The sequence below is a fragment of the Notechis scutatus genome, chromosome 4 (genome assembly GCF_049901735.1).
Source record: "Notechis scutatus isolate UNSWTSFEM ecotype Mainland chromosome 4, rNotScu1.2, whole genome shotgun sequence".
In the NCBI taxonomy this organism is placed as follows: domain Eukaryota; kingdom Metazoa; phylum Chordata; class Lepidosauria; order Squamata; family Elapidae; genus Notechis; species Notechis scutatus.
In genome coordinates, this window is record NC_142012.1 from 163,146,575 (window position 1) to 163,169,777 (window position 23,203).

Sequence of the window (23,203 nt, forward strand, 5' to 3'; positions counted from 1 at the left end):
GGAAACTGAACAAGGAGAGATTTAACCTGGAAATAAGGAGAAACTTTCTGACAGGGAGAGCAATCAACCAATGGAACAAAAGTTGCCTTCAGAAGTTATGGGAGCACCATCACTTGAGACTTTCAAGAAGAGACTGGACAGCCATTTGTCAGAAATGGTGTAGGATCTTCTGCTTGGCCGGGGGTTGGACTAGATGACCTAAAAGGTCCCTTCCAACTCTGATTATCTGTTATCTGCTGTTTTTTTTTTTAATCTGTTATATTCTCCAAGGTCTCTACTTGTTTACTTTGCAGGAAATAGTCACTCATTTGCCCTCCACTATGGTTCAGCCTCAAGCTGAAAGCAACAGTGGATTTTATGAGTGGAGATTTAAGTTTAGACATCCAAAGTAGACCCCTACCACACTTACGGCTTATTCAAATAGTTCAAAGAGCTTTCCAAACTAAGATGGAGGGTGGGGAAGAGCCTTTAACCCTTTCCCCCTCCCCCATTACTGCCACAGTTATTTTCTGTCCCTTAATAATCTTCAGCCCTTTGGCTTTTTTCTCCAAACGCCATAGACTCTGAGAAAGTCATGAAAATCACCATAGGGCCAACCTGTCGTCACACAAGCTTCTGGTTTCACTTTCACTTTCAGGCACGGCTAAGACCAAAGGCATGAGTACAGATGGGAAGGAGACATGCATGGCACCATTGGGCAGGGTTGCCAGCTCCTGGCTGGTGCTGAAGAGCACGGTCAGAATTTCGGAGGGCTCGAGGAGGCCTGCGCTGACGATGAAAGTAGACCGTGCCTGGTCTCCATCAAGGATCAAGTGTCCTAGGTAGAAGAGAGAAAATAGTTACGAATATCCAGCGTCTTTCAAAAACAAACAAACCACCACCTCTTTATGAACTGGATATAGAGAACTGGAATCCTTACACCCTTTCTTCCTGTCCCTATTTGATCATGACCATTAGAATGGCACCATTTTAAAACAGGTATTGAAGTCATTTCAAACATTACAATCTTACTGAAGACGTTGCACAGAACAGTGAAGAAAAGTTCGGACAAATATCCCTCTGAGCAGAGAGGATACTGTGTTTTTTTTAAAAACTGTCTTTCAACAATGACTTAAACCAACGTTATCATCCTCTAGCATAGTTGCATAGATCACTCTTTCTTTTACCTTGGAGGAGTGCTTCTGAACCTCGGAGACTCTAAGATGTCTGGACTTCAGATCTCAGAATATGATGAACTGTCTCGTTTGGGTAAACCTCTGATATAGTTCTCACCTCCCTCAGAGCATGCAAACCTCAAAAGCATATGCTGCCTTATGGTCTTTGCAGCAACCTCTGCTTGCCCAACAGGAACAAATCACTCAATCAGCCATAAGTGGCCATCATCAGGAGGCCCCAAAGTACTTCTCTGGAATAACCAGAATGCAGAATTCTGGAAACTGAAGGCCAGACATCTTAGAGTTGCTAGGTTGAAAAAAACTGCCCTAGAGGAACCCTTTATGGAGAAACCTTTGAAATAATGTGTAAATTTCAGGGATGTCTCTATTCTATTCCTATTCTAATTCTATTCCTATTCTAATTCTTTTCCTATTCTAATTCTATTCCTATTCTAATTCTTTTCCTATTCTAATTCTATTCCTATTCTAATTCTATTCCTATTCTAATTATTTTCCTATTCTAATTCTATTCCTATTCCTATTCCTATTCCTATTCCAATTCTAATTCTAATTTTAATTCTATTCTAATTCTATGTCAATTCCAATTCCAATTCTATTCCAATTCTATTCTATTCTAATTCTATTCCAGTTCTATCCTATTCCGATCCGTTCCATTCCATTCCATTTCCTATTCCAATTCCAATTCTTATTCCTATTCCATTCTATTCCTATTCTACTCTATTCACAAATTTATATGTACCCAACTCACACACAGTGTGCATTGTGTGGTAAGCAAACTTTATTTTATAATAAAAAATATGTACTTTTTTTCAACCATAATTTCCCACAGAGCCTCCATGACCTCTCACCAAACCCTGGGATTCCACAGAATCTATTCGAGAGAGGCTGGTATAAGAGGCAACGCTTAAGGAGCGTGCATTGACTGAGATGAGGATTCAGGTTAGTATGAGTCCATGGAGGCATTGAGATTTCCGCTTCGCTCATAGCTCACTATCCCCCTATGCTACCTATCTAGCAGACTGCTGAAATCTCTTAGAACTGGGACCCTATCATTCTTTATACGGAGAAAAGTCACCTTTCGGGACCTTTCCACATCAAGAAAATGCTTTGGGGAGTCCATCCAGAGCAGGTTCAAGCCCCCTATTCTTTTCAGGAGTCCTGGGTACAGAGGTCTGTTAGGCGATATGACCCCCACCAACCATTACTGCAGCGGAGCGGCTGGTTGCAATTCGTGTTACAGTCAAGGCAGCAATCATCCACCGGAGGCCGGGTCTGGATCTGGAAGGTGGAGGTTCTGTTTCCTGTCTTTGCTTCAAAGCTTGAGACCACCTCGGACTCCTCCAAAGGATAGACGAATACTCCTGTGCCAAAGAAACCAGGCAATATAAGCTGACTTTGCACCCTTTACCTCAGCCTTTCTCAACCTTGGCCTCTTTAAATTAGGTGGACTTCAACTCCCAGAATTCTTCAGCCAATTCTCCATTCTGGCTGGAGAATTCTGGGAGTTGAAGTCTACCCATCTTAAAGTTGCCAAGGTTGAGGCACATGTTAATCTTACGTAACCTTTCTTCATGTGAATAACGCTAAAGAGATTGCCAGTGACCTGCACAGAAGCCATACACTCGTATCTTCTTCAGAGCATCCAGCATGGAATTGATGGAGATTGAAAGTTGCTATAGATCAGGTCTGATGTTGCTAATGACCAGCTTGGCCAAAGTGAAGGATGATGGAAACCATCGTTCTGCTAAGCAGTGGTTAGAATGCAGTATTGTAGGCTAACTCTGCTAACTGGTAGCAGTTCGATCCTCATGGACTCATGGTTGACTCAACTTTTCATCCTTCCAAGGTCAGTAAAATGAGAACCCAGATGGTTAGGGGCAATATGCTGACTAGAAGTTATTTACCTGTTCATGCAGGAAGAGCTGAAGAATCAGTAACTGATCTATTAAAACCAGGAATGCAGCATATAAACTATGCTTACATACCATAGCTTTGTAAGGTGCTGGTTGTTACCTTTAAAGCCCTTCCTGGCTTGGGACCAGGTGATCTGCAGGATTCTTGCCAATCACATCCACCCAACCCACTAGAGCAGAGAGGCAAGTAATGTTGTGGGTCCCATCTCCTAGGAAGATATAGCTGGTGGGACCCAGAAGAAGAGCCTTCTCCATGGTGGCTCCCTCCCTGTGGAACAGGGGTCACCAACTTTTTGGACCTCAGGGACCACCAAACTCATAATTTTAAATCCTGCGGACCACTAATATGAATTTTGACTGACGGTGGCTTGCTGACATTGGTGGGTAAAGTTGGTCCTATATTCCAGACCTGCAGGAGTCACGAGACTGGCCCTTTGGTCACCCCGGAGCAGCTGCTCCTCCACCCGGGTGCACCGGCCTCCCATGGACTGGAGGAGCTCCTGTGACTATTGCAGCTCTGGAATATGGCACCGACTTTCCCACCCATGTCAGCAAGCCACCCCGGGGTGGATTTCCCTCCCCCGCTGTTGGTCTTACCTTCCAATTCTAACTTGCGTGGCTCTACTCAAGGTAAGGTTTGCACTTGGCTGAAGGGTGGGGGCCAGTGGGTGGGCGGGCCATGTGGGTGGCGCAGCCTTGTGTTCTCACACAGCCTGGATTTATTGCTTTGGGGGGGACATTTCTCTGCGGACCAGCAAAATTTTCTTGTAGATCACCAGTGGTCCCTGGCCCACTGGTTGGCGACCACTACTCTGGAACATCAACCCTCCAGAAATTAGACTGGCCCACATTCTGACACTCATTTGGAAGGCCCTGAAGACACGGTTTTGCCAGCAGGCCTGGGGAACCTAGAGTGGGATGGAGTCCCCCCCCCCCCCCCCCCCCCCCCCCCCCCCCCCCCAACCCCCCCCCCCCCCCCCCCCCCCCCCCCCGCCCCCCCCCCCCCCCCCCCCCCCCCCCCCCCCCCCCCCCCCCCCCCCCCCCCCCCCCCCCCCCCCCCCCCCCGCCCCCCGCGCGGGGCCCCCCCCCCCGGGGGGGCCCCCCGCCCCCCCCCCCCCCCCCCCCCCCGCCCCCCCCGCCCCGGGCATTAAATGGCTGATATGACTGTGAATTGTTGCCAAGGGGAGGTTATTATTATTTTTATTCCTTTTGCATTACATTTTGCAAGTTTTTTTATTTTCTGTAAGCCGTCTAGAATTGTCGTGAACAAGCAGGCGGCTATATAAATTTTCCAAAATAAAATAAATAGCTTGGGATCTCTTAAAAAAAAAAAAAAGCTCACCTTCCACAGGTTGCTGCTCCAGATTGATGTAAGTAAGATTGGCAGTGATTCCCAAGGTATAGCCATTGGCACAGGCCTTCACACACGAGCTCTGTAGAGGGAGAGCAGCCCAGGAGGGCAAGCCGTAGAGCCCTGGCATGATCTTTGGGTTAAATTCTCAAATTCTGCAGCCGAGAAAAGATGAAGAACACAGGGAATGCCTGGTGAATCTAACATTGGAATGGAGAATTGAAATAAAAATGGAGGCAGCTGTCGTTCCCAGCAGATCTAGATGAACACACGATGTAATCTGGTCTTTTATTTCAAACCATTGGTGAAGTGGCAAAACAATTTGGGGACTTCTACGTGAGGGTAGTCTACCTGGGCCAGTTGGAAAGCAGCTCCAGGTTTCTGTGATTCCCATACCATCGGTGGGGGTTGGAAGGCTGAGCCAAATTACGTCCAACTCAGCTGCCATGTTGCTGAAGTTTTCCCTTTTGCAAGACTGTGAGATGAAGACTATACAGAGCTTGGGGAAGACCCATTTATTTACTCATGTAAAAACATAGGCCTCAACATCACTTCCTGCTTCTGGACCTCAGCCATCTTAAGAAATCCTGTTACCTTGAAGGCTTTGCATCTCCCTTTGAACACAACAAGCAAAGTCAACAAGGCCGTTCTTTCTTGGCTACATTAAAAGTGTTTTCTTCTATTAGTTTGTTAATCTGGCCATAAAGTATAGAGCAGGGGTCCCCAACCACCGGTCCGCGGACCGGTACCAGTCCGTGGAACAAGTCCTACGGGCCGCTGGCTTGCTGGGCGCCGCTATCTTGTTTTGATGAAAAAGTGCTTCTGGTGAGCTTTTCCAGGTAGAAAGCTCACTGGAAGCACTTTTCATCAAAACAAGATGGCGCGCGCCAGCTGATGTCGTACCGGGCGCGCCATAAAAAAAGTTGGGGATACGGGCCGCGGCATAAAAAAAGTTGGGGATCACTGGTATAGAACATACCGACCCAACAGCCAAGATCTAGCAGTCTTCCAATATTTGAGGGGCTGCCACAAAGTTGATGGGGACAACCTATTCTCAAAGCACCTGAGGACAAGACAAGAAGCAATGGATGGAAATTAATCAAGGAGAGAAGTAACCTAGAACTAAGGAGGAATTTCCTGACAGAACAATTAACCAGAGGAGCAGCTTCCCTCTGGAAGTTGTGAATGCTCCAACACTGGAGGTTTTTAAGAAGAGAATAGACAGACGTTTGTCTGAAAGGGTTTAGGGCAGGTGTGTCAAAATTGCGGCCCACGGGCCAGATGCATCATGCCCCCCCGTTGTGGTTAGCCGGAAGCAGGTGCGGACGGCTGAGGAGAGCAAGGACTCAGATGAGGGGCTAGGAGCATTAGGGAGTGGACTGCTGCCTTCAGAGATTGTGGGGCTGGTAGCAGCGATGAGGAGGTTCCCGAGGAGCCTGTGCCAAGTGTGCATGCATGCAGGATTGCTCACAGGAAAGAACAGCTGCAGCAGCACGGGCAACTTGGGAGTAAGGCTGCAAGGTAATGGCCCCTCCTTCAAGAAGATAAAAACCAGCTGTGAATCAGACGTTCTTTGCAGGAAGCAAAGACATTTTGAAACTCGAGCCTCGTGGACATTGCAGTATCTTAGTTGGTATTTGAACACTCTTGTGTTGTAAAATATTTCTTATCTGTTATTCTTGGAAGCCTCGCAGAGTTTTGGTGAGGCTTGTGCTTTTCAAAGTTAGTTAGTTTGCAGCAGCCTTTTAACTGGGGATTCATAAGAATCATTAAAAGGTTTCTGTTCCCTTTGGTTCGTGTTTGTTTTATTGGACAAGGGTTTGGGTCAGAACACACACCTCTTTCAGCAAAGGGGAAAAAGTCATGATACATCACATGACAACAATGTGACAATGTGAGTTTGACACCCCTGGTATAGGGTTTCCTGCTTCAGCAGGGGGTTGGACTATAAGACCCCCAAGGTCCCTTCCAATTCTGTTATTCTCCCTCAGTAACAAGGCAAGTGAATGGAGTTATCTTTAGAATTAATGTGGGGCCAATTAAGGAAAGTGGTAGATTTAGTTCATCTGGCTTCATTTCTCTCTGGAAAAAGGTCACTTTGCTTAATTGGTGGAGGGAGGAGTCTGGGTGAGTAGAGTTGGAGGCTTTGAACAGGATGGTTAGCTCAGAGTCAAGCTTCCTGACGAAAATCTGCATCTATGACTTTCTGAACAAGAGTCTTAACACTCTTTTGGAAATGTCTATGGAGATTTTGACCACCTAATGAGAAGGAAAGACTCCCTGGAGAAGAGCCTAAGGCTGGGAACGATGGAGGGCAAAAGAACTATTACAAACTCTGCACTACTATTACTGTTGATCTTCTCATCACTCCTTATCACCCATCCCCTCCCATTGTATGACTGCATGACTGTAACTTTGTCGCTTGTATCCTTATGATTTATATTGACTGTTTCCTAGTATGATTTGATTGCTTGTTGCACCCTATGACTATTATTAAGTGTTGTACCTTATGATTCTTGACGAATGTATCTTTTCTTTTATGTATACTGAGAGCATTTGCACCAAGACAAATTCCTTGTGTGTCCAACCACACTTGGCCAATAAAGAATTCTATTCTATTCTATTCTATTCTATTCTATTCTATTCTATTCTATTCTATTCTATTCTATTCTATTCTATTCTATTCTATTCTATTCTATTCTACTCTACTCTACTCTACTCTACTCTACTCTATATTCTATTCTATTCTATTCTATTCTATTCTATTCTATTCTATTCTATTCTATTCTATTCTATTCTAAGAAGAACGGGACGACAGAGAATGGGGTGGCTGGATGGAGTCACTGAAGCAAATGGCGTGAGCTTAAATGGTCTCCAGGGGATGGTAGAGGACAGGAAGTCCTAGAGGAATGTTGTCCATGGGGTCACAATGGACATGACAAATGGAGATTTTCAGTCATCCAGTTCCAAAGGTGGCTTTTTAAAAAAAAAATACAATGTATTTATTCATCAAATGGAAATTGCAAATTCAAATGAGTAAAAGAAAAAAAAAATTAAAATGTGATAGGGGAGATAGGCACATTAATGCACTTATGCACATCTCCTTAAGGACCTCTTAAATGTCTATATGGCAAAAACTGTTAGGAAAAGAGGAAGAGGAACTGCCTTAAACAGGATGGGCTTCAAGATCCTTCAATGGCTGGTTGCAAATTAAGTAGCCACAAAGAACAAGTCTTTCCCCGAACGCCATCCCTCTGCTAAACAAATAATTCCCTCAACACTGTCCAACTATTTACAAAGTCTGCACTACTATTACTGTTAAGCTTCTCATCATTCCTTATCACCCATCCCCTCCCACTTGGGACTGTATGACTGTAACTTTGTCGCTTGTATCCTAACGGTTTATATTGACTGTTTCCTAGTATGATTGTATTGCTTATTGTACCCTATGACTATTATTAAGTTTTGTGCCTTATGATTTTTGTCTCTTGACGAATGTATCTTTTCTTTTATGTACACTGAGAGCATTTGTACCAAGACAAATTCCTTGTGTGTCCAATCACACTTGGCCAATAAAAGAATTCTAATTCTAATTCTAAAGATAGGCTATTTAAAACATTTACCTGGAAAGGGACATATAAGACTTAAGGGATAGTCCCTGACACTGACAAGAGTTTTACCCATTTCCCCTTATGTCCTGCAGGCTGCTAGAAAATGTAATTTTTCTCTCCTTTTTTCAGGTGGAGTATGGGGGCATGCAGGAGAAATGAGTGGATTCTTGGCTTTTCGGGACTTGGAATGAGGCAGCTGATATTCTTTGCATTTTGTAGGTGATTCCAGGTTGTTCTATGGGACTGAGGAATGGAACTGGATGAAAGTGTCCAATCTATGGGAATATAATTGCAGGGGCCACTTGAGAAAATGTGACCGAATCTATGTTTCCAACATTTTTTCCATGCCAGTTATGTCTCTTGTGGGTCTTTTAATAGCTGGCCAAATTGCCTACAAAGGCAAAAATGTTGTTCAGGAAGTAACTATTTTTTTCCACTTCTGCCTGAACAGGAAAATAATCTTGTATGCAATGACTGTTTAAGTAAAAATATTCACTCCCCCACACCCCAATTGTTTTTATGATACATACTCAGGCTTGAATTATTGTTGCTAGGTACATTACATTCCAAAATTATGGTACTATCAGTTTTATTTGTGAGAGGCTACCTAGCACATTCCTAATTAAGTATTTTTTTTTTTAAGTTTAAGATAAAGCTTGAGAATTTGACTTCCTAAGGTGGTAAGACTACAGGTGCTCCTCGACGTATGACCACAACCGAGCCCAAAATGTATGTGGCTAAGTGAGACAGTAAAATGAATTTTGCTCCATTTTATGACCTTTCTTGCCGGAGTTTTTAAGTGAATCATTGCAGTTAAGTGAGTAACTGCAAAGTGAATATGGAAGGTTGCAAAAGGGGATCACATCTAGGACACTGCAGCCGTCTTAAATGGGAATCAGTTGTCAAGCACCCAGATTTTGACCGTGTGACCATGGGATGCTGCCACAGTTATGAGAAAAAATTTGCTTGTCACTTTTTTTCCAACGCTGTCATAACTACAAGTAGTCCAACAGTTCATTTAGTGACCGTTTGACCATTTCAACGACACTGAAAAAAATGACATGACCGTTTTTTCCCACTTTGCAGCATCCCCATGATCACGTGGTCAAAATTCAGGTGCTTAGCAACCGATTCACATATAAGACGGCTGTAGTGTGCAATGGACACTGCAAATGGAGCCGAGTTGGGCGTCCTGGAGTGAGAAGAAGTGCCGGAGGAGTAAATAACTCCTTAAAAAAAAGACCTTGGTCCTGCTGGCCCGGCTGGTAGCACCTCATAAGGGCCCCTTTCCAGGGTTACAGGAGAAGATGGTCAACCGTTTTTGAAGGCGGGAGAGGGCTCTATGCCCCAACGGCAGATAAAACGATAGAACCATCTTCTAGGAGAAGGTTTGAAACTCTTGATTTCAAACCTCCACTGCCTTGTGGCTATATCTATTATTGGGAAGGGCTTCCGGAGTCAACCTCGAGGCAAAATCCAGAGCCGGAGTCTTGGAAGTAGTTCGTGACTTTGTACAATCACGTTCTGGGAACTCCTGTGACGCAGCTGGAACTCATTGTATCGGCTCTGCCGTTCCTCCATTAGACTGTTTCAGTGACATGGAGAGGGGGGAATCTGCTGCTTGGGTAACAGTTTATCCTCCGTATTAAATTACCCAGGCCTCGTGCTCTGCAGAGGACGCTCCAGCTTTGCATACAGCATGGAAGCAACACGGGAAGTGGCAGTTACCCATTTCATAGCCCGATACCATCGTCTCTTGAGACTGAAGGATGCCAATTCCAATTCAGTGTGCAAGAGTCATGTGATGATCCCCCTTCGCAACTTTCTGACAACCCAAGTCAACGGGGGGAAGCCAGGTTCACTTAACAAACGGGTTACTAACTGAAACAACTGCAGGGATTCACTTAACAATGGTGGCAAGAAAGAAAGGTCGTAAAATGGGTCAAAAACTCACTTGGCACATATCTCACTTAGCAACATAAATCTGGGACTCAATTGGGGTCGTAAGTCAAGGACTACCTGAAAATGGAACTGTTGTAAGTTGAGGGTTACCTGTATTATCAAACTGTGAATGGGTAAAGCATCAAGATGACTTTGAGGAAGGGGGACGTGACTTATCTTAAAGGGAGGATGAATGTCTCATACCATCAAATGTCCAATATGGACAAATGTTCATATTGTCCAGGAACAAGGATTTATGGATTGATCTTGTTGTCAGGATTCTGACACTTAACCCCATTTAAATGATGAGTCTCTAGCCAAATTCCAACAAGATTTATTGGGAGTTAGAAGATGCGGTGCTGCCTGGGTGTAGCCTACTCTGAGACACATCATTCCTTGTCACCCTTGACCCTGGTTTTCTCCCACCCCCTGGGTGTATCGTAATTCATATTCTCCAATGGGACACATCCATAGCCAAGAGTCATCAATCATGCTCTCCTGATAGAATTTTGCAGGGCAGAAACTTCGGTCACCTAGTTACTATCTTTGAAAACATTTATGGAATGCAAGCTGCCCACTGCTTCCCCCTCCCTTTCTGCTGGCAACGCTAAAAGACCACAGAAATATTTTATGAGTTGACGCTTGTGTTCATGGAGAATTGGATTACGCAGTCCTGCAGGAGTCTGCAAGGCAACTGATCATCTGAAACAGACAGCTCCTAATTTTTTTCAGTTGCGAGACAGGGGCCTCTTTAGAGGTGGGATTCAGCAGGTTCTGACCAGTTCTGGAAATTTTGAGTAGTTCAGAGAACCGGCCAAGACCACCTCTGACTGGCCCTGCCCCCATCTATTCTCTACCTCCTGAGTCCCATCTGATTGGCTGGGTCTTCTTTGGTTGCCCCGCACAGGAGAACGGAGCTGGAAAGCAGGTTAGTGGGGTGGAGAGGGAATGTGGATTTTACAGTATCCTTCCCCTGCCACACCCCTAAACCACACCCATAGAACCAGTAGTAAAAAAAATTGAATCCCACCATTGGGCCTCTTGCTTACTTTCGACACATAAATAACGCACATACACTTTCCATTTGCTATGTGATCTACTAAATCAAAACTCATCATGGAGAGTTATCGGCCCACTGCATGACATGCATGCAAGAGACTCAACGTATGTATTTTTCTATATAGGTACTACTAGGTATTTTCAGAGGAGACATCTGGACCTTGTTGATTGCCGCAATGCTTGCAAGAACTATGATCTGGGAGGAATTTGGCATTTCTGTATTCCCAATTATGAATTCATACTACGGTTGTGAAAATAGGGGAATGCTTATTAACCAATTAAAATGAGCATTGGAATATTATTGTGTTTACTTGATGGTGGAATCATGAAGAACTTCCAATTTTTAATATTTTTGTGGATATTTCCGCCCCCCACCCCCAAATAAACCCCTTTTTCTTTAAGCATTCCTTGAATGGAAAGATCATGTTAACATCATAACTCAGTTGGAAGGATTGCATTTAGATCAACTATTTCCAAGAATGGTTTAGGCTTAATTGTCCTTGTCAGACAATCTGGGTCTGGTTTTCTCTTCTGCTGCTGAATGAGAATAGTCCTTAAGCAGCTTTGCAAAAAAAAAAAAAAAAAAATCATTTCTGTTTTTCATTTTTTCATCACCTCAGAGTGGAAGGGAAGGAGTTATAATTTTGTGCCACTGGCCATTCTCAAAAACAAACAAACACATGGATAAATCATATACAGATCATTTGATGTGCTCATTTTTCATTAACTAAATGGGGGCCGGTATCCATTTTGCTTGGAATTCTTTTTCTGCCCTTTTAATAATTTCCCTTCTCATAAATTCATCATTGACCTTATTACCACAGCTGCAGACTTCATGGAAGATCGCACTTGGAATACTGCATCCAGTTTTGGTCGCCACAATATAAAAAAGATCTTGAGACTTTTAGAATTGGGTTATGGCTAGTATGGGTGTCAGCAACCCGCGGCTCTAGAGCCACATGAGGCTCTTTGGGCCTTCTGCTGTGGCTCCGTTGGGTGATTCCATCACTGGCTGGCCCCGCCCCCTGCCCTCCCCTCCCAGTCACTCCTCGCCTGGCCTGAGAAGGTAAAACACAAAAAACAGAAATGAGAGGGAGGGAGGAAACACCCATTTCCCACAGGACCCATTTCCCACAGGAAACACCGGGAGCCACAAAACCTGGGTAGGCGTGGTGGTGGTGAGGTCATGTGACTGTGTGTGAGTGGCATTGAGTTGGCCACGCCCACCCAGGTTTTGAGGCTCCCGGTGTTTTCTTTCTGTGGGAAATGGGTCCAAATGGCTGAGCATTTAAGGTTGCAGACCCCCAGCATAATGAAAAGGACTAGGGTTGACACGATAGCAGTGTTCCAATATTTGAGGGGCTACCACAAAGAAGAGGGGGGTCAACCTATTCTCCAAAGTCTGTAGAGATTCTCAGTTATCCAGGTGCTTTTTCAGGAGGCAACTGGACTTTCTTGTTTTTTTCTTTGGAAGACGTTTTGCTTCTCATCCAAGAAGCTTCTTCTGCTCTGACAGGATACTGGGGAATGGAAGGATATTCCTTGCAGACAGCTGGTCATTTGCATCCTTTTAGAGCAGGCATGTCAAACTCGCATCGTCACGTGATGTGTCATGACTTTTCCTCTTCGCTGAAATGGAGGTGGGCGTGGCCAGCATGGGACGCATCCGGCCTGCGGCCCGCGAGTTTGACACCCCTGCTTTAGACGGTCGTTGAAACATTCGGAGGTGCAAGTCAGAGGTGGGTATTCAGCAGGTTCCAACCAGTTCTGGAGAACCGGTAGGGGAAATTTTGAGTAGTTCAGAGAACCAGCAAATCCCACCTCTGACTGGCCCTGACCCCATCTATTCTCTGCCTCCTGAATCCCAGGTGATCGGCTGGCTCTTCTTTGGTTGCCCTGAACAGGAGAACAGAGCTGGAAAGCGGGTTTTGCAGTAACCATTCCCCAGGAGTGGGGAGGGAATGGAGATTTTACAGTATTCTTCCCCTGCCACACCCACAGAACTGGTAATAAAAAAAAATTTGAATCCCACCACTGGTGCAAGGGCTTGGAGGTTACAATTTTTTCAAAAGAAAAAAAAAACAAAAGTCCAGTTGCCACCTGAAAAAACACCTTTGGGACTATTCTCCAAAGCACCTGAAGGCAGGACAAGAAGCAATGGGTGGAAACTAATCAAGGAGAGAAGCAACCTAGAACTAACTAAGGAGGAATTTCCGAACAGTTGGTGGAACAACTTGCCCCCAGAAGCTGTGGATGCTCCCACACTGGAGCTTTTTAAGAAGACGTTGGACAACCATTTGTCAGAAATGGAACAAGGGTTCCTGCTTGAGCATGGGGTTGGTCTAGAACAGTGATCCCCAACCTTTTTTATGCCGCGGCCCGGTATCGGCATCAGCTGGGCGCCGCCATCTTTTTGATGAAAAGTGCTTCCGGTGACCTCACCGGAAGCACTTTTTCATCAAAAAGATGGCGGCATCCTCGTGAGCTTTTCCGGTAGAAATGGCTTTCACCGGAAAAGCTCACCGGAAGCACTTTTTCATCAAAAAAGATGGCGGCGCCCAGCAACCAGCGGCCCGGTAGGACTCGTTCCGCGGACCGGTACCGGTCCACGGACCGGTGGTTGGGGACCCCTGGTCTAGAAGACCTCCAATGTCCCTTCCAACTCTTGTTATTCTTGTTATTCTTTTCATGTCCTAGTTCCTTGCTATGCTAACCTCTCCCTCTCCCCCCGCTCCCTCCCCCTCTCTCTACAAGTCTGGCTAAATCACCCAGGTGACCCAGGTGGGTGGCTTATGGAATTGGAACAGGTGATGCTGCCCTAGGAAACCAAGCAACCTCTGCGATTTCAATCCCTCAGAGTTGCTGAGCCCCACTGACAGCTCAAGCGAACTAGAAGATGATCCCTATTCCAAAAACAATTCTTTGTTTCCAGGTGACCTTGACTCCACCTTGCACACACGTAGCCCGAGGTGCAGTTTGAGAGGTCTCGGCCAGCTGTTGCTCTTGTGAGAGATGGCATGGAAAAACAAACAGAGATATTGTGCAAACCTGCTCTAGTCTATCCTGAGCTGTGCAAAGATGTAGTGCTTATTTTTCTCTCTGTAGGGTAAACTCCAACTAGCTGCAACTGATTAGGAGAAGTGCTACTTGATAAGGCTCTGGTTATAACCAGAGCAGCTTTTCCTAGTCATCAACAGCCAATTTTCATTGAAGATGATCAAAATTGAAATCTGGCATATTCTATTAGATAGTGCACCGTCATTGTGAAACTTTAGAAGATTTGAGGCAACACCCATACTTTCTCCCATAAAATATTTTAAAAGGGAGTATCTGATACCAAAAAAAAGTGAAAGAAGTTATGACTTAAGCTTGAGACTTTTAAACGAGCCATTCATCTGAAATGGGAATTGTTTCATAAAACTATATGCAAGTTAATGCTGCTTCTCAGAAGGTAAATTTGAATTTTTTAAAAAAATTTGTATTCCACCTCTATTATTTTTACAAATAACTCAAGGTGATGAGTCATATCCCCCGTGCCTTTCTGCTCATATTTTCTCCACAAAAACAACCCGTGAGGTGGCTGCGGCTGAAAGTTTCAATTTCTTTCACCTCGATCATCATGCTAGTCCAGTCACACCTATCCAAAACTTCTAACTATGAACTACAGGTAGTCCTTGACTGAACCCAAAATGATGGGAGGGAAAAGAATCCAATAAATTCAGGCAAAATGCCTATGAAGAAAGCTATGATCATTCTGACTTGTGATCTTGTTCCTTACCAGTCGGCATCTAGTGGGTGAGAATAATTTTGTTCAATCTCTGTCCTGGACAATTGAGATGCAGTTGTGAGAGAAACTTGACCAATTTTGCTACAAGGCTGCCAACTGCCTGTCACACAACTCTGAAGACAGTTCCTCTGTCCAGGATTTTTCTGCATCCATACCGGTAAAACATTATGGAATGGGAAATGGGTGAATATAGGGGGAAAGTTGAGTTTATATCCAATAGAGTGGAAAGCAGTCAACTGCAATTTCCCTTATGGAGGAATCTTTTTAAGTGCTTGGAACCACTCCAACTGGAAGTAGACCTAGATTGATCGCAGGGGCCTTTTCCATTCCTCTCTATATGAGCTGAGTGCTTCTTAATCAAAATGGGGACTCCAGCAGATGTGAGGGGGGTGGAAAAGCCCCCGTTTTTAATCTAACAAGATTAGTGTTAAAAGGGGCCACAATGCTGGCTCATCCACCTTTCCTTTTCTGATGAAAACCTGGTCCTTGGGGGCGGGGGGGAATTGAGGAAAAACAAGAGCCTAAATGATTCACCAAGAACATCTTGCCCAAACGTAAACCAACATCCACAAAGTGGTTTGAACTGCTTATTTGGGAAAGTTAAAACATTCGGCTGCCTCACCATTCCTGTGTTGCAGACCAGACTTTGGGTACTCTGGGAAGTCACTGAAATTTTCTTACTCTCAGAAAATTTCTCCTTAGTTCTAGATTATTTCTCTCCCTGGTTAGTTTCTTTCCGTTGCTTTATTGTCCTGCCTTCAAAAGTTTTGAAGAATAGCTTGACTCCCTTTTCTTTATGGCAGCCCCTTAAATATGGGAAGGGTGCTATCATGTCTCCACTAGTCCATTTTAGCCTCCAGTCGCCTCATCATCTTTGTTGTTCTTCTTAGCACTCTTTCCAGAGTCTAGTCCCAAAGCTTTGGGCAATCTTAGGAGCTTCTGCTTTAAACATCCAATTAAACATGCCCATTAATTGCCATGACACTGACTAGCTACAACCTCAATGAATTGTTGACCAAAGGCTTATCAGGAAACTTCCACAGGCTGCTTTCATGTGATTTAATCATCGCTACCCTTTACCTTTATCTTTTCAAGGTAAACAAGGCCCATCTGGTCTTGATACGTTTTATGTAGGCAGCTGGGAGGCCCGTTTATAATGAATAAATGCAAACCCACAGATTTTCATCCCGGTGATTCGCTTATCAGTCACGGAGAATAGAGCGCCCTGCAGTTTTATTCATGTTGTTAAGGCTCCCGATCTCCATTTTCAAAGATCCTCTTTCACCTATATCCAGTTGAAGTGAAGGGTCTGAACACAACGTTATGTGTGTCTTATGTGTGTCGAAGGCAGGCAATATTTTTCTGAAAACCTTTCTCGCTGTGGCTCAAAGACAATTAACATTGTTGATCAATGTATTCATCGACATTATCAGTTTTCTCAAATCTCCTAACTTTTCTAATTTTTTTTTTTGCAAGTAATCAATTAGAAAAGAGCTATGGGAGATAATTTTTTATATGATTACCCCTGCCAGCAATCTTTTCTAATTACCAAGACTAATTCTATACATAAAAATAGACTCAGAAACAAACACCCACAATGTAAGAATGGTTGGAGAAGAAGACGGAAATAGGAGAGATGGCAAAATTAACTTGTTTGAGTAGAGAAAGATTAACAACTATATTAATCTGTTTTAATAGAAGCCCCTTCTGGACTTTTTTGCTGAAAAAAGGAGGAAATTATGATAGAACACTTAGAGTGAAATAATAAAATATAAATTACATTTATAAATGCTGTCCAAAAGATCAGAAGTCACTTCTTTATATTTTTTTTCCTTTTCTATTTCTACTTCCTTTCTTACCAATACGCCATTTCTTGATTTCTTTGTTTCCTTTGTAACATGTGCATTGTTTTTATCTTGTTAAAAATTCTCCAGTAAAAAATTATATTAAAAAAACTAAAAGTGCTACATTATTGAAAGCAACAACAAGGTTAATTTGAGACCAGATATCCATGACAAAAGTAAAGGACAGGTGGTAGTACTTCCTCTTGCCCAACAAGAGGAGGGAGGAAGTGGGGTAAGAATGAAATCTTCAACTCCTTAGGTACAGAACAATTGTGGACTTCAACTCCCAGAATTCCTCAGTCAGCATTGCTTAGCTGGGGAATTCTGGGAGTTGGTCCACCCACCTTAAAGTTGTCAGGATTGCAACTTTAGGGTATACAGAAGTGTCCCTGAAACTTTTTCTCTCTCATGACCCTGTCACTTTTTAAAATTATGGAAGACCGCAGAAGCATTTCTCCCCTTATATATCAACATTTCCTGTATTAAAAATTAAAAACAACACATTTGTTGCTGCTACCAAATGCTGCTACCAAATGCTTCTCACAAATGTTTGATAGGATTTTAAAAATTGTACTATTTTTTTTTCAATTTAGCTTGGCAAACATTCTAACAGAAATGAATCTACTATTAAAATGAAACCAGGAGGATCCAAGAGTAAGAGACAAAAATACAGATGGTGCAATTTCAACATTTTATGCGAATTTGCCCCTTTTTATTCCAGAGAAGTGAAATAAAGGGCAAAATTAGGGAGCTGGGAGCATCTTGGAAGTCACCTCATCCAGACCATTTCCTCAAAACAGGTAGTCCTCCTCTCACAACAGTTCATTTAGTGACCATTCAAATTTACAACAGCACTGAAAAAAAGTAACCTATAACCATTTTTCATACTTACAACCATCGCAGTATCCCCACAGTCCCATGATCGAAATTCAGACTCTTGACAACCGACTCGTATTTATGACGGTTATGGTGTCCTGGGGTTATATGATCAGCTTTTGTGACTTCCTGACAAGCAAAGTCAGTGGGGAAGCTGCTTTCACTTACCGTAACAGCTGAGTTACTAACTTAACAGCTCCAGCGATTCACTTAACAACTCTGGCAAGACAGATCGTAAAATGGGGCAAAGCTCCCTTAACAAATGTCTCACTTAGCAACAGAAACTTTGGGCACAATTGTGGTCGTTAAGTCAAGGCCTACTTGTATAGACTCTATACTGGTTTCTCTGGTGCAAAGAACTTTGCTGAAGAGTTTCCTACAAATTATATTATATTAGAATTCTTTTATTGGCCAAGTGTGATTGGACACACAAAGAATTTGTCTTGGTGTAAATGTTCTCAGAATACATAAAAGAAAAGATACATTCATCAAGAGTCAAAAGGTAGAAGACTTAATAGTCATAGGGTACAATAAGCAATCAAATCATACTAGGAAACAGTCACTATAAATCATAAGGATGCAAGCGACAAAGTTACAGTCATACAGTCCCAAGTGGGAGGGGATGGGTGATAAGGAGGGATGAGAAGATTAATAGCAATAGTAATGCAGACTTTGTAAATAGTTGGACAGTGTTGAGGGGATTATTTGTTTAGCAGAATGATGGCGTTCAGGAAAAACCTCTCCTTGTGTCTAGTTGTTCTGGCCTGCAGTGCTCTATACAAGTGTCGTATCCATCCTGGCTCCTAACCATTTCATGGACTCGTCCCTATAGATAATACTGAAAGGAGAGAAAAAGGAGAGCTCGCTATCCCCAGAGTTAACCTGCTCCATTGTTGAACAATTCTTACCAGTAAGAAGGTTTTCCAAAGATTAGCGTTTCTTTGCAACGTTCACCCATTTATTGCCCTGGCACAGCAGAAGAAATCTATGCTTGATCTTTCATGCAGAAACTCTTCCTGCTGAGTGTTTTCTTAAATGACAGGCCGTTAACCTGGTTGCTATTAGGAAGACAACTCATGCAACATGAGTAAAGTATGCAGCCAGAGAATCTTATACTTTGCCTTGCCTAAGACCCCTCGGACTTACCGTTGAAGTAGCTCTCCATTTACGACCATAGCTGAGCTTAAAATGTGCATTGCTAAACAAGGCAGTTAAGTGAATTGGGTCCTATTTTCCCTTTTTCCCCCCCACAGTTGTTAAGTGAAGCATGCAGTCGTTAAGCAAATCTGGCTTTCCCCCATTGACTTTGCTTGTCAGAAGCTGGCTAGGAAAGACACAGATGGTGATCTCACAACCTTGGGACGGTACAATTGTCAGAAATACCCGCCAAGTGTCCAAATTTTGATCACATGACCATGGGGATGCTGCAAGTGTTGCAAGTGTGAAAAACGGCCATAACTCACTTTTTTCCCCAGTGCCATTGTAACGTCAAACGGTCACTAAACCAGTGGTTTTAAGTCGAGGACTACCTGCACCTCCCAAAACATAAATCTCTCAAGCATCTTGGACTTCTTTTCTGGCTTCCAAATGATTTGTAATATTATGAACTTGCCCAAACGAAAGGAGCGAAGACAAAGATAGATAGGCAGGAGATCAGCATTTGTAGATGCATCCTTGAATGTGTACATTAATGCTTGGAAACCTTTCAACATAAACTGGGAACGATGAGCCAAAGGGAGAAAAAAAAACAGAAGAGATTTTGTTCCAGGACTGGAAGATACTGTAGCAATTTCACTAAGTCTGGATGATCTGAGAAATTTCACCAACTGTATTTTGATAACTTTCGCTCTAGGCGTGCAATTTATCTTTCTTCTTAAAACTTTTTGTGATTACATCGATCACATTTTAATACTGGCAGAATCTCTTTTGATCGCAGCAGGACTTAAGTCTGATAAATTGATACTATGATACTAAGCTGGCAGGAATAGCTAACACTCAAGAAGATAGATAGGCTCAAGATCCAGATGGATCTTGACAGGCTAGAACACTGGGCCGTATCTAATAAAATGAAACTCAATGTAGAGAAAAGTAAAGTCCTGCACTTAGGCAAGAAAAACCAAAAGTACGCATATAGACTGGGTGAAACCAGGCTCAATAGCAGGAACTGTGAGAGGGATCTTGGAGTCTTAGTGGACAACCAGCTAAATATGAGCCAGCCGTGTGCAGCCGCCGCCAAAAAAGCTAATGCAATCCTAGTTTGTATTAACAGAGGGATACAGTCAAGATCAAGGGAAGTACTAATACCACTCTATAAAGCCTTAGTAAGACCACACCTAGAGTACTGCATCCAGTTTTGGTCACCACATTATAAAAAAGATGTTAAGACTCTAGAAAAAGTACAGAGAAGAGCAACCAGAATGATTAGGGAACTGGAGGCTAAAACATACAACGAACAGTTATAGGAACTGGGCTTGGCTAGTCTAGTAAAGAGAAGGACCAGGGGAGACATGATAGCAGTCTTCCAATATTTGAGGGGCTGCCACAGGGAGGAAGGGGTCAAGCTATTTTCTAAAGCTCCTGTAGGTCAGACAAGGAATAATGGATGGAAACTGAACAAGGAGAGATTTAACCTGGAAACAAGGAGAAACTTTCTGACAGTGAGAACAATCAACCAATGGAACAGCTTGCCCTTGGAAGTTGTGGGAGCGCCATTAGTTGAGACTTTCAATAAGAGATTGGACTGCCATTTGTCAGAAATGTTGTAGGGTCTCCCGCTTGGGCAGGGGGTTGGACTAGATGACCTACAAGGTCCCTTCCAACTCTGATTATCTGTAAATTGGGCCTGATGATTTAAATAGCTGCCACAATCAAATAAGACATTAAAATAGGGTTTCTTATTTGTCCTCAGGTGTTCCATTCAGACAGTATCTCCAGTATGGCGTAGTGGTTAAGGCTAAAACCATGAAAATCCAGATTCACACGCACCCTTAATTTCCAATCTATTCCACAGGGTTATCATGGGGGAAAAGAGAGAAGGGAATGCCATGTACATCAGGATGAGCGTTTAAGGGGGGAAAGGTAGAATATAAATGTAACAAGCAAATATATATATATATATATAATTTAGATCATCTGATGCATGTGCAATCCGCAAACCAAAATGAATACCAACTAAAGTTAGCTTGATTTCTGATGCCTTCAGCAATTCAAGTGAATGGACCATAAAGATGGATTCCTTTCATCTGAATTGGTGAAGTGAAAGTCCACCAAGGAAACAATCCTAGATTAAAATTTAGGACAGTTGAGATGAATTACCAAGGCAATCTGAGCCCTCAAACTCAATAGACTGGAGCATCTGAAGGCCTCTTGTCCACATCTCCTTTTATTTCTCTCTGGAAACAATTGGTTGTCCAGTCTCGTATGCCTCCAAGCTGGGGATTTTTATAAGAGAGGCTCAGAAACATTTTGTGGGACATTATAGTACAGTAAATAATTAATACAGTAGATGTGCAATACATAACTACAGGTCTATGCAGCAGCAGGACTATTTCCTGATATACCCAAGTATATGGGTCATGTCCTTCTTCTGTTCAAAAAAAAATATGGATCACATCTGTATTATGAGTCTCTATCTAGCAATTAAGCATTTTTTTTTGAAAAGAATGAGTAAGTTATTGATTACTCAAGAGTTTTGCCCAGGAATATCCTATCCATAGGAAGCTATCCAAAAAGATCCAGGATCCCAGTCTCTCTTCTTATGCAATCCAGACCCACTTACCTCTACCACTCATTTACTGTCTTCAAAGTTAGCCAACAGAACTGACATTTAAAGGCTTACCTGGAGAATGTCACACAATCTGCAGTCTTAACCAGCTTGATTTTTAGATGAATAAATATGGCTCGAGCATCCTGCTACTTTGGGGTCCACTCCTGTCATCAATAGTGAGCGGAATTTTGCAAGCTCCCTTCTTCTGTCTTTTCCTGGCAGGTTTCCCACTTCTTTGTGCATTTGCTTGTCCATACACTCACACCCTCTCTGCTGCAGACTCTCTTCCGTACTGGCTTCCTCAGTGCTGTAGCACTATATCTCTGCTTCCTCTCTGCCAGAAGAAGAGAAACTGAGCAGCTCCAAGCTGATCCCAGTTAAAGGGCCAGGACATCTGCATAACTCTGCTAACAGAGAGGAGGAGGCAGCTATTTCACAGCAAGTGCTAGTTTGCCTTTATCCAGATGAGGAAGTACACCTGTCAGAATTAGGCCCGGGGAAACAGGAAGGAAGTCTTTGAAAGGCATCTGGACTACAGAGAAACTCCCCCCCCCCACCTCCAAATTACAGGTAGTCCTCAACTTATGACCACAACTGAGCCCAAAATTTCGGTAGCCAAGCGAGGCATTTGTTAAGTGAGTTTTGCCCCACTTTCTTGCCACGTTTGTTAAGTGAGTCACTGCAGCTGTTAAGTGAATCTGGCTTTTATGAATTTGCTTGTCAGGAAGTTGCAAAAGGGGATTGTGTGACCCCGGAACACTGCAATTGTCATAAATATGAATCAATTGATCACATGACCACAGGGATGCTGCAACGGTCATGAGAAAAACAGTCATAAGTCACTCTTTTTCAGTGCAGTTGTAACTTTGAACAGTCACTAAACAAACTGTTGTAAGTCAAGGACTATCTGTCCACAATTTGGACCCAAATCCCAATTTTACCTCCAAGCGAGGTAGACCTTGTGTCTGGAATCGTCCATGCTGTTTGTTCAAAAGATGCAAAGTTGATTTACGTGCAACCTTCCAGTGTAGTTTCTGCTAACTCAAGGAAAAGCAGCAAGCAATAGATCTTGGAACTGGAGAAAAGTCCAAAATGTTAAAAGGAGAGATCTAAGTAATTGCAGGCACTGCATACCAAACATTCTTCTTTATCCAAAGAGGAAATAAAAACAGGAATCTTATTTTCAGCTTTATAGACAAGACTCCTCTGACTCCTTACCATGTTGATCACTTTACTCCTCAGTAGACAGCTCAGTTTAAACACGGGCAACTTGCAATTGTAGTCAGAAGTCGGAATCTTGCAATAACAATAAAATGGTTTCCCATCCTTACAGGGTAATGCTTCATGCACATCTATTGGTTCAAATTATTGAAAAAAATTATGTATGTATTGTTAGGGTTTGGAGATTAACCCCTAGCAGAGTAGCAGCAGTAGTCAAGCCAGGAAGGGCCCCAGAGTATACACACACTGAACACAAACACTGTTTGTAGTTTAAATAGTTTTTAATCCAGTTAGATTTTAAGCATTGTCATTCAGTCCATTAAGTCATTCACAGTATTTCCATCCAGTAAGACTCACTAGTATAGTCCAAGTTAAGAGTCCTTGCAATATCTTTATCAGCCGATAAAGATATCTTCTCCTCCTCCGGTTTCACTTTCCAGAGAAACAAACGCTGGATATTCAGCAAACAGTAGCAAACAATAACAGTTCAGTCACAGGCACTCACAGTCAGTAAACACTGTTAGTCGCAGCAGCACACAGTTACAGACAGCCAGCTCACAGTTACAGCCAGAGACAGTAAACTCACAGTTACATCGCAGCATCACAGTAAGCTTTCCAGCTTCTAATGCTTCCTTATATTGTAACTTCTAACCGCACCC

The 23,203-nt window shown here is 43.1% G+C and overlaps 1 protein-coding gene across 2 annotated transcripts in view; it reads right to left on the bottom strand.

The window, feature by feature from the left end:
* The window catches only part of VWA5B2 (von Willebrand factor A domain containing 5B2), an 84,663-nt gene extending 63,051 nt beyond the window's left edge, over positions 1–21,612 (bottom strand). Inside the window, exons 1-4 of one of the 2 annotated variants that reach the window (XM_087965495.1) lie at positions 21,396–21,612; positions 4,431–4,594; positions 2,375–2,536; positions 598–817 (exon numbers count right to left, since the gene is read on the bottom strand). In XM_087965495.1, coding sequence (XP_087821621.1) covers positions 598–817; positions 2,375–2,536; positions 4,431–4,569 — 521 coding nt within the window. In that variant the 5' untranslated portion in view covers positions 4,570–4,594; positions 21,396–21,612. Of the gene's footprint in view, positions 1–585; positions 818–2,374; positions 2,537–4,430; positions 4,595–21,395 lie in introns of both variants that reach the window. The other variant, XM_087965494.1, reaches the window with a different exon arrangement.
* Positions 21,613–23,203: the final 1,591 nt, after the last annotated feature.